Raw genomic sequence first — 12,133 nt, 5'->3', positions numbered from 1 at the left:
CTGGAGGCCAGAAGGTCAATCTCAAGGTGTCAGCAGGGCGATGCTTCCTCTGAGACTCTGGATAGAATCCCTTCTTGCCTCTTTCTAGTTTCAGGTGGTGGTTGTCCATCTTGGTTTTCTTTGTTTTGCAACTGAGTCACTCCAATCTCTGTCTCTATTATTGTTTGTTTGTTTGTTTTTGAGGTGGGTCTTGCTCTGTTCATGCAGGCTGGAGTGCAGTGGTGCAATCATAGCTCACTGCAGCCTCAAACTCCTGGGCTCAAGGGATCCTCCAGGCTGTCTTTATCTTTAAATGATGGTCTTCCCCTGAGTCTGTTTGCATATCCACATGGCCTTAATATTATGTAAGGACACCAGCCACTGGATTTAGGGCCCATTCTAATCCAGTATGACTTCGTCTTAACTTGATTACATCTTCAAAGACTCTGTTTACAACTAAGGTCACATTCCTAGTCACTGAGGATTAGAACTTTTTGGATATAACATTTCCTTTTAGAAGACACACCTCAACCCATAACAGATGGAAGTAAAGGTGATCTGAGACTTTAGAAGGAGCCCCTGGATGCAGACCCTTTCAGACAAGGTATAAATGAAAGCATGACCCAGTGCAGGTGGGGACATCTCCAGGAAGGACTAGGATTAGAAAAGCCAAGAGAGAGGGAGAGGGTGCTCTGGAAAGGTAGCTTGTGTGCCAGGGCATGGAAGCGAGCAGCACAGCCTAGGGCAGTTAGCACATTAAGTCAGGGTAGACTTGGGGTTGAGGTTACAATGGTGGGTGCAGGCCAGATTAGAGATCGTCACTTATAGGGACTTCATTCTAAAGCGGTGAGTCTCAAACCTGAGTGTGCCACGCTAATCCCCTACAGGACTTGCTAAGACCACACCCAGAGTTTTGACTCAGGAGGTGTGGGGTGGGGCCTGAGAAGTTGCATTTTAACAAGTTCCACATGATGCTGATCCTGTTGGTCCAGGGACCACACTTTGAGAACTCTTTAGCTGCTGAGCGGAACCACTGAAGGTCTCAGGGGTGCAGGTAGGAAGTGACATGTAGATCAGATGACAATCACTAGGATACAGCTGACCACTAAATAGGAGATTGATGCCGGGACCATCAATTCTCTCCGAATGCCTGAAAGTCTCATCAGGACCAGATAAAATGGAGCAGTGTTCTTTCGAAGTGTGCTGACTTCAGGAGCCTGGAGTTTCTGGTGAATCAGGTTATGATGATACCTTAGAAAGTGCAGGTGGCAGGTCTACCCTCTGCTTCAGCAGGTGCAACTGATAAACTCCATGGTGACACAGTATGTGCTGTTCTTCAAGAAGGAACACTTGGGCTGGGCGTGGTGGCTCATGCCTGTAATCCCAGCACTCTGGGAGGCCAAGGAGGGCGGATCACCTGAGGTTGAGTGTTCAAGACCAGCCTGACCAACATGGAGAAACCTCGTCTCTACTAAAAATACAAAATTAGCTGGGCGTGGTGGCGCACACCTGTAATTCCAGCTACTCGGGAGGCTAAGGCAGGAGAATTGCTTGAGTCCAGGAGGTGGAGGTTGCAGTAAGCTGAGATCGTGTCATTGCACTCCAGCCTGGGCAACAAGAACGAAACTCAAAAAAAGAAAAAGAGTATCCAGAAGGAACACTTGAAGAAGGCAGTTTGGACTAAAATAATTTTTAAAGAAAATTCCTTCCTTGCTTCCTGTTACATGGATAACTACTTTGTTTTATAATGACATTTATATATGCACCAAGAAGTTAAAACTGCTCATTCTAATAGCAACGCTACAACGTCATGTCCTGTTTTCAGTGAAAGCTGTTTATAGTAAACAACAAAGCTTTGTTTTCATGTTAATGGATCAAAGATTTTTCTTCCAGTAGGTGTCTGTACTATCTTTACATTAGGCACTACCCACTTTTTTTGAATATTGCATAAAATCACCAAAATTGCATAAAGTCAATTTGAAATATTAAAATATTTAAATATTTTCCAATATTTGAAACATTGGGTAAAGTCATTGAAATATTAGGTGTGTTAGAAATGAACCCGAGGAACTTGATGAGGGATAGAGAATAGGTATTTATGTGTTCTAAGAGCACATGTAAAACATCAAACATCCTGGCCGGGCACAGTGGTTCATGCCTGTAATCCCAGCACTTTGGGAGGCTGAGGCGGGTGGATCATGAGGTCAGGAGATCGAGATTGTCCTGGCCAATATGGTGAAACCCTGTCTCTACTAAAAATACAAAAAATTAGCTGGGTGTGGTGGCGGACACCTGTAGTCCTAGCTACTCTGGAGGCTGAGGCAGGAGAATGGCGTGAACCCGGGAGGCAGAGCTTGCAGTGCTCTGCACTGAGAGATCGCGCCACTGCACTCCAGCCTGGGTGACAGAGAGAGACTCTGTCTCAAAAAAGTAAAAATAAAAAAAGATCTAACATCCCCTTTAAACTCTCTCAAAACACCACAAAACTGTGGAGCAAATAAAAGAGCAGGGATGGTATCCTGGAGAAACCTCGCTGTGCACCACCACACAGAGGAGTCTCCACAGACGTGATTCTGCCCAAAGCTCCTCTACAGAAAACACTTTCCATTTATCCTCCTCTCTGCGGTGTCTGTCATTGGTTGCTAAGTGCTGGTCCTTCCTGTTGTGTTAGTGCTGATTGTGACAAGGTTAAATTTCCTGTTCTCAGGCTGGCAGTGCAGGTGGGTGGGGACGAGCTCACAGGTAATTCCAATCTCCCTCCATGCATCTTGGGACTCACTGGTCTAACAGCTCCTAAATGTTGCCTCCAGCATTCACATTTGGTAGAAAACATAAATGTCAGACTATTCCAGTAAAAGCAAACTTCTTCATTTTATAAGGTTACTTTTATGAGTCAGGCTTGCTTGGAGACAAGTAAACAACTTATTTGTGAATAGAAATTGCTGTGCTATCTTATGTTCCAGACGGAGACTGCATCAATATATTATATTATACCCTGGAATCATCTTATTGCATTTTCCTTCTCTCGAGCAAGGCCAGATAAAGCAAATACAGTTTATGGAACAGAAGTCAGTTACCTTCTGATCAGGCCCAGGCAGTAGGTAGGGCCCAAGGAGCCCTTTGCGTGCGAATGCTTTGCTTTCTCAGGCTAGGTAGCAGTGGAGAGGACAGCCAGAATACTGTGTATCCTCTCTCTCAGCCAACCCTGGGTCCCACATTCTTCATTTGGGGTAGGAAGTGAGAGGAAGTGGCCAGAGGCAGCTGCCCCCTCCAGGTCCCCTCTGGCCTCAGGCAGGGATAATCAGTAAAGGCTGGTTGAGAGCGGGACATGAGGCTTCAGGTCTCCTTTTCTCCTGCCTGGAACAATGGGAATGGGCTGGGTCCTGGCCTGTCTCCTTGTTCCAGGTGCCTCAATGATTTCAGCATCCTTCCAGCTACCTTCATTTAATTTAACAAATATCTAATATTTGTCTCTAGCAGGCCGTGTGCTAGTGCCATGAAGGGATAAAGAGACCTTGCGCCCTGTAGAAGCTGACCTTCTCATTTGGGATAGGCAAGCACATGGGCACAGTGGAAAGAAAATTGGCTGTTCAAGAGCTTTGACAAAGCTGCCTATGGTCGAGTACTGAGATCGAGAGGAGAGGGCAGGTGGGTTCACATGTGAGATTAGCAAGGCTGCAGAGGCCGGCAAGACAGGAGGTGGGAGCAAGAGCCGCATTTCCTGGGTACCGGCATATGTCGGGCGGAGTGGTAAATACTTGCAGGAGCTCACAGCCAGCCTGGACACTGGGTGTGGTAGGCTGAGTAATGCCCCCCCACACACCCCGTGCCCAAAGATGTCCACTTCCTAATCCCTGGCATCTGTGAATATGTTATTTTACATGGCAAAAAGGATTTTGCCAATGTGATTAAGGATCTTGAGATGGGGGTATTATCCTGGATTATTCCTGTGGGCATAATGTAATCACAAGGTCCTGTGAGAAGCAGACAGTGGTGTCATAATCAGAAGATGCTATGCTGCTTGCTTTGATGGAGGATGGCGTCATAAGCCAAGGAGCACAGGTGGTCTCTAGAAGCCGGAAATGGATTCTCCCCTAGAGCCTCCAGCAGGAACAAAGCCCTGCAGACGCCTTAATTTGAGCCCAGGGAGACCTATTTCAGGCTTCTACCCTCCAGAACCATAAGTGAGTACGTTTGTGTTGTTTTAGCTCACTAAATCTGAGGTCATTTATTATAGTAGCAGTAGGACACAATAATGATACAGAATTACTGTGATCCTTAATGTCACGTTCTGTGTGGGCATGTGCCCTTGGGATGACCATAGATCGCATACATCCCATACACGGCCATGGTACAAGACTCCCTTTTTTTTTTTTCAGACAGGGTCTCACTCTGTTAGCCCAGCCTGGAAGGCAGTGGTGCAATCAGGGCTCACTGCAGCCTCAACTTTCCTGGGGTCAGGTGATTCTCCCATCTCAATCTTCCAAGTAGCTGGGACTACAAGTATGTGCCACCACACACAGTTAATTTATTTTTTGTAGAGATGGGGTCTCATCACGTTGCCCAGGCTGGTCTTGAACTCCTGGGCTCAAGCAGTCCTCCAATCTCGGCCTCCCAAAGTGCTGGGATTATGTGAGCCAACATGCCCAGCCAAGATTTCCTTTCGTAATTTGACTTTTCTGGCTAGAGACATCCTGAACCACCATGGCAAGTCAGCCAGAGCGGACTTGGTATGGCTACTGTCTCCAACCACTGTGGGACTATCCCTGTGAAACATTCTTCAACTGAGGCACCATCCAAAAAGGCAAATAAATGCTGAGGTTGCATAAGTGTCATACATCTCTGGGGTGATATACTGCTTAACAGCAAGTGAGATCAAGGGTCAGGCTGGATTTGGGTGAGAGAGTGTGTGTGTGTGTGTGTGTGTATGTAACCTTCCACGCCTCATAACGTCAGTCGTTGTGCGCTGATTATTTACATGCAGTCTCCAGCAGAACAACCTAGGTCCTTAAAGGATGAGTCTGCAGCCAAGCCAGACTTCTGGCAGTTAACAATCATGACCCACCACCGCCAGTCCTGATGTGGGACATTACTAATTCTCTGTGATTACATGCATCCTTGGCTATGACTCCACATGTGGAAAGCCAAGTGGAAAATGTGGGCTGGTAAAAAAAATTGTAGTTTAAAAACAATTTATTATAAAAAATGGTAAAACAACATTCCCACTGGCTAGCTCATCCGGGTGCAGTTAGCTTAGGAGATTGGGGCAAAGTGCCAAGGAGGTCAAAGTCAAAGCTTTAACCCCAGGCCTAAGTGGCCTTTCCCACCCCATGCTAGACCCAGACTCTGCAATCGGAGTCTGCGGACTGGGTGGGTGCTGTGGTGGGTGGTGGGGTGGAGACTGTAGGCACATCTGTGCCATTTCAGCATGAACGTTGCCTGGAAGGAGAGATTCCTGCCTGTCCTGTGCTTTCAGTATTGTTATGTTTCATCCTTAGGGCAGTGTGAGGGCACTGAAGAGATCCTAGTATAATCTTGCAAATATCCCCCTCCCTGCCATTCTTTCCTAATGCCTATAAAAGCCCTTGGGAGCTTTCCTTACAGGAAAATTAAGACTAGTTCACTTGAGTATTTTATTACTTCTCTTCTCCCTCTATGTTCATTGCAGCCTTTTTAGTTCTCCAGTTTTTGTTTCTATGGACTATTTAATGTCTTGCTTTCCTAGTCTTCTGAATGATCACCTCTGAATTATTGACATTAATGGAGAGAGAGAGACCTCAAGAGCAGTAATTAGATAAATTATGTTGTATTAACGTGCTTTATAGATTGAGAAGTCACAAAGGAATAAAGTTTTTCTTAGTAGAGTAAGTGCTCTCCTAACTGCCTTGTGGCCTAGAGGACAGGGCTGCATGCTTGCTGTCAGACCCACAGTGGCCTGAACCCCAGGGCATGGGCTCCTGCCTAGTGGCCTGTATGGGCCCAGCCTGATGCTTACCCAAAGCCAGCTGCTTTGCTCCCAAACTTGCATATATCAGATGTACTTAGTACCTAATTACATAAATAAATATTATATAAACTGGTGAACAGCCGGTACAAAGACGTCATGTCCATGAAATCAAGTTAAAAGCTTTAGAAATTTAGCTGTTGAATTGGTGTCAATAAGCCAAGATTAGGCAAGAAAAAGTAAAAGCAGAGGATTGTTCAGCGTATTCTTTGCATGCTCATTCCACTATAAGTAAACAAAAATGCAAACCACAAACGATTCCCCATGGGTGTGTTTTCTTGCTAGAAAGACTGATAATAGTTTGGATGTCTGTCCTCTTCAAGTCTCATGTTGAAATGTGCTTCCCAATTTGTAGATGAGGGGGCCCTGGTGGGAGGTGACTGGATTATGGAGGTGGGTCCCTTATGAATGGTTTAGCACCATCCCCTGGTGATACGTGAATGCTTGCTCTGAGGTCTGGTTGTTTGAGTATGTGGCAGCTCCCCACTTGCTCTCTTGCTCCCGTTCTTGCTATGTGACATGCTGGCTCCCTGTTGCCCTCTGCCATGATTGTAAGCTCCTTGAGGCCTCACCAGAAGCAGATGCCAGCACCACACTTCCTGTGGAGCCTGCAAAACCATGAGCCAATCAAAGCTCTTTTCTTTATAAATTACCCAACCTCAGATATTCCTTTATAACAATGGAAGAAATGACTAAATGGCCTTGGCCCTATATCAAAAGATGGATGATAAATGTACACTTTCAGATTTTATTTTAAATTGAAGCAATTAAGGTATGGGCATAACTCCCCTCTCCCCATATGCTTTGATCAACTGTTTAAAGTATGTTTCCAACCACTGGTCTTGACCTGGTCAGAGGGTGTTTTGTTTAAGTGGCCAACTCCTAAACAACAGCGGATTCCAGAATGGGTTGACTTTCTTATGGAGTGTGTGCACTTAAAGATTCCGGCAAGTCTCTCAAAATGTTAGTGAAAGGCCGACCTCTCACCAAATGCTGCATGCAGAGCCAGTGGTCCCAGAACTTGCTGAGTGGCAAGAGGAGACTTGTCTCCAAGTAAGGGACAGCCTCGAATAGTCAGGAGCAGGGCAAACATCGTGGGGATGATCCAGGCACCCCTGGGAAGCATAAGATCACTCAGCACGATCCAAAATCTCCCACCACTCCAACTGTGGGTCCTGAGGCTATGCCATGTAATATTAGAAAAGTAAAAGCCTCATTGGTTATGGAAAGGTAGTGTAATGCCAGGTAAGAGAGGCATCAGGTGGGGTCAGTGAGGGAACACAAATCGTGGTCTGTGATCTCGCCTACAATTAGCAACAAAACAAAACACTTCCTCCACTCCACTCCACCCGACTCCAGCTAGCACTTAGTTCTTCCTTGAATTTACTACCGTAGCTATTGCTGCATTTCACCACCAGAGGGCAACAGTGTTTTTAAAATGAAAGAGAACTTGACGTGCCAACAGCTCACCGAATCAAAGAATTTCAGAGCGAGAAGAGGTCTTAAACATCATTTAGTCTAAAGGCTTTCAAAACTTTTTAAAGCTGCAACCCACAGCAAGAACTGCATTTCTCATCATGACCTAGGTCATACATATATATCTGAAACACATTTGGAGACACTACTTACCCTTGCTTTTGCAATGCACTCTAATCGTTTGTAGTCTATACCATTTCGTTTAAAAAAAAAAAAAAAAAAAAAAACGGATCCCACACTAAACTGACTTTATAACCCTAGTGAGCTCTTAGTTTGAAAAACCCTGACTTCATCTCAGCCTCTCATCTTACAAAGGAATGCAGTGACCCCTAGAATGGGAGGGACACCCATGAGCTACACTTCTCTCCCCTACCTGGCTGCCTGCTCGCCCCTCAGGGTCAGTTCTGTATGGATGATAGACATTGTGTGGCAGCTGAACACTCAGTCCAACAATGCTGTGGTTGGGTAGAGTGCAAACCTGAGTTTGGAGATCAATCGTGGTTCACTTTTTTTTCTTTTTTTCTTTTTTTTGAGACAGATTCTCGCTCTGTCACCCAGGCTGGAGTGCAGTGGCATGATCTTTGCTCATTGCATCTGCCTCCCAGGTTCAAGAGATTCTCATGCCTCAGCCTCCTGTGTAGCTGGGATTATAGACATGCACCACCATGCGTGGCTAATTTTTGTATTTTTAGTAGAGATGGGGTTTCACCATGTTGGCCAGGCTGGTCTCAAACTCCTGACCTCAAGTGATCTGCTTGCCTCAATCTCCCAACATGCTGAATTACAGGCGTGAGCCACCGCACCTGGCCCATGTTTTACTACTCCCCAATGCTATGACTGCTCTTATAATGGAGGCAGGAATTTCTTATGACTACACTGAAAGCTCCATGTAGGTGTGTCTGCACTCTTCACTCAGGCAGCGGAGTGCTTCAAAACTGAAGGAATCTCAAAGAGGCCTTCCCTAATGACCCTATGTTAAATGTGAATCAGGCCACACTATCTAGCCCAGTTCCTGGCACAGAGTAAGCATTCAATACATAGCTAATGGATGAACAGACTACCCCTGAACTCTCATTTTTATACTTTCTAATTGGCACTCATATTATCTTATATGACTCTTCAGACCACCTGACATCGTTGGCAGAACATGAATCATTTCTATTCCAAACAGGGAAATAGGCAGAAAAGACTTAAATAACCTTCCCCAAAGCCATTGGACTAAATGATGTTTAAGACCTCTTTAAGATTTATATAACTTATATAAAATTCCCAGCCCTTGCGTCCTCATTGGAGCAATGCAGGGGCTGGGAATTTTTACTTCATTCACTCAGGTTTTGAGAGCTAGTTTGATTATTCTATGAAGGATGTCAAGTATCTTATTTTATTTTCAAGGGGTGACTAAGTGCATGATAATGCAAGTTATTTTTATTTATTTATTTATTTTTTGAGATGGAGTCTTGCTTTGTTGCCCAGGCTGGAGTGCATTGGCGCAATCTCGGCTCACTGCAACCTCCGCCTCTGGGGTTCAAGCATTCTCTATCTCAACCTCCCGAGTAGCTGGGATTACAGGCGCCTGCCACCACACCCGGCTAATTTTTTTTTTTTTTGTATTTTTAGTAGAGAAGGGGTTTCACCATCTTGGCCAGGCTGTTCTTGAACTCCTGACCTTGTAATCTGCTCACCTCAGCCTCCCAAAGTCTGAGATTACAGGCGTAAGCCACCGCGCTCGGCCTATTATTCCTTTTTAAAATGGGTTTGGAAGGGGAAAAAAAATCTCTGGGATTGAAAACTGGTGTACGTTAGAAATCTGAGTGAGCGTGGTTTTCCGTAGGTTGCCCCTGGTAACCAGGGAGCAAATCCTCAGAGGCCCCTTCTTTAGGCTCTGGGCATTGGCTACTCTCCTACCTTGATAGAAAATTCTCAAGCTCCATTATCTCACTGCTCTGTTGGACAAGGAAAACTGAACTTTTTTGTATCTCAGACAGCAAGGATTGTTAAGACAGATGACAAGATGGCCGGGCGCGGTGGCTCACGCCTGTAATCCCAGCACTTTGGGAGGCCCAGGCAGGCAGATCACAAGGTCAGGAGTTCGAGAACAGCCTGACCAACATGGTGAAACCCTGTCTCTAGTAAAAATAGAAAAATTAGCCGGGCATGGTGGCAAGTGCCTGTAATCCCAGCTACTCAGAAGGCTGAGGCAGGAGAATCGGCTGAACCTGGTAGTTGGAGGTTGCAGTGAGCCGAGATCGCGCCACTGCGCTCCAGCTCTGGGCAACAGAGCAAGACTCTGTTTCAAAAAAAAAAAGTGACAAGAATAAGTTGCCCCTTCCTTCCTTCCTTCCTTCCTTCCTTCCTTCCTTCCTTCCTTCCTTCCTTCCTTCCTTCCTTCCCTCCCTCCCTCCTTCCTTCCTCTCTCTTTTTCTTTCTCTCTCTCTTTTTTTTCCCCATAGGGTCTCACTCTGTTGCCTAGGCTGGAGGGCAGTGGTGCATTCTCTGCTCACTGCAACCTCCAGGTCTTGGGGTCCTGGGCTCAAGCGATCCTCCCATCCCAGTCTTCTGAGTAGCTGGGACCACAGGCCCACACCACCACATCGGCTAATTTTTTAAACATTTTTAAATGTTTTAATTTTTGGCAGAGACAGTGTTTTGCCATGTTACCCAGACTGGTCTACAACTCCTGAGCTCAAGCGATTTGCCCACCTCGGCCTCCCAAAGTGCTGGGAGTACAGGCGTGAGCTACCATGCCCTGCCAGGTTGCCTTTTTCTTTATTATTTTATTTTATTTATTTTATTTTGAGAGGGTGTTTTGCTCTTGTTACCCAGGCTGGAGTGCAATGGTGCAATCTCGGCTCACCGCAACCTCCGCCTCTCAGGTTCAAGCGATTCTCCTGCCTCAGCCTCCCAAGTAGCTGGGATTACAGGCATGCACTACCACACCCAGCTAATTTTGTATTTTTAGTAGAGACAGGGTTTCTCCATGTTGGTCAGGCTGGTCTCGAACTCCTGACCTCAGGTGATCCACCCGCCTCGGCCTCCCAAAGTGCTGGGATTACAGGTGTGAGCCACTGCGCCTGGCCAGGTTGCCTTTTTCTAGGAACAATTTGATTTAATCATTCAATAAATATAGCCGTGCTGGGTGCAGGAATAAGTTTTGAAGAACCGAGGCTGAGCTTCTTGAAGGACTTTCCAATGGTGTTCAGCACTGTTAAATGAAAATCCTGCTGCTATGCTTTAAAACTCCTCCTATTTATTAAATACATGCGATACTCAATTCCAGATTCTTTGAGGCCGTGTGTCTGCAGGCCTTGTGGAATATCTGGGGGTTGTAGAAGGAGCAACTTCGCTTTTGGGACAGACTTAACGTAGTTCTGTAACTTTTGTAATCTATATGATGAAGAACGCAAAGTAGCTGTACACACACAAGACAATACCTACAGTCAATGCCTTGAAATCAGCAACCAAAGGGTTGCAAAGTTCTCATTCATTCGGTTCATATAGAACACTGACCCCCGATTAACTGACTTCTATTAGATCAAAGGAGACGTTAGCATTAGCAGGTTTCTGCCCAGGCCTACGTGTAAATTCCAACCACATTACCCTGAAGCCCTAGCGTGGTGGCCTGCAATGAACAAGAAACAGTCGACCGCGGTATGGTATGGCTACTGGCTTAGATTTTGGAAATCCCGCCCAAAACGTTGGCTGCAGTCACTAGCAGGGCGCGCGCACAATAAGCACCCCCATAGCAACCAACTCTGGGTACCTCCAGACAAAATTAAATTTTGCCCTTTCAGCCTGTTCCTCAATTTCCCAAAGCATCACTCTCCCAGGTATAGGAGCAGTCAAAAGCGCTGCCCTATGAAAAACCTATGGCCTCATAAATGCTGGAAGGAGCGAGCCAGATTTTTGCGGACGCTGTGCACCGAAGGGCCCCTTCCACGCCCTGGGACACTTCCGGGGCGCCGCCCAGCTGGGATCACCCCTGGCGTTGTGCGCACCGCACCTTCCCCGGCAGATCAGCCGTTGGGCGGGCAGGCGCGGGCACCCAGGTGTCACCGTCCAGCGCCGTGCGTGGACAGCCAGGCGCGTGCCCCGGCGCGTCGCTCCGCACTCACCCACGCGCGGCCCTCCTGCACCTCTGCCAACACTCGCAGCGCGCTGGGCGAGCCGGCCCGGAAGTTGAAGAAGTGAAGCGCCGCGCGCGCCGCCTGTTGCAGGAGCCTGCGCGGGACTCCCGCATCGTGAGGCTGTCCAGGGTCCTCGGCGCCCCTGGACCCCGCGGGCGCCACCACCGGGGCTAGCAACAGTAGCAGCGCGAGCAGCGGGGCGGTGGGGCGCGGGTTCCCGGGCCCGGACCGGGGAGCGGGCGGCGGTTGCCGGCGGGGCTGCATGGACGCGGGCAAGTTGGCGCGGCACCCGACAGACCCGGGCTCGGAGCGGGCGGTGCCGGCGCTCGCGGAAATAAGGCCGTGGTGGGCCCCTCCCCTCCGCCCCCGGGGCGAATATCTGGAGCGAGCTCTGGTCCCCGTGGGGCCACTCCCTTTCCACGCTTCCTGCAGCCCTTGGGGTCTCTCTGCCCCTCCGCACTGCCCCGGCTTGGTGCCAGGATGCGACGTCGCCTCCTCGGCGCGGGGCCGGGTGTCTCTGGCCCAGGCCACGAGGGGAGAGGGACGGGGT

The 12,133-nt window shown here is 47.7% G+C and overlaps 1 protein-coding gene across 2 annotated transcripts in view; it reads right to left on the bottom strand.

The window, feature by feature from the left end:
• RARRES1 (retinoic acid receptor responder 1) overlaps window positions 1-11,912 on the bottom strand; it is a 36,512-nt gene extending 24,600 nt beyond the window's left edge. For both annotated transcript variants that reach the window (XM_023223394.1, XM_023223395.1), the window contains exon 1: window positions 11,572-11,912. In XM_023223394.1, the coding sequence (XP_023079162.1) occupies window positions 11,572-11,847 (276 nt within the window). In that variant the 5' untranslated portion in view covers window positions 11,848-11,912. The remainder of the gene's footprint in view (window positions 1-11,571) is intronic.
• Window positions 11,913-12,133: the final 221 nt, after the last annotated feature.

This window comes from Piliocolobus tephrosceles, chromosome 2 (assembly GCF_002776525.5).
Source record: "Piliocolobus tephrosceles isolate RC106 chromosome 2, ASM277652v3, whole genome shotgun sequence".
NCBI classification, from domain to species: Eukaryota; Metazoa; Chordata; class Mammalia; order Primates; family Cercopithecidae; genus Piliocolobus; species Piliocolobus tephrosceles.
This window is presented reverse-complemented; position numbering and strand designations above follow the sequence as displayed.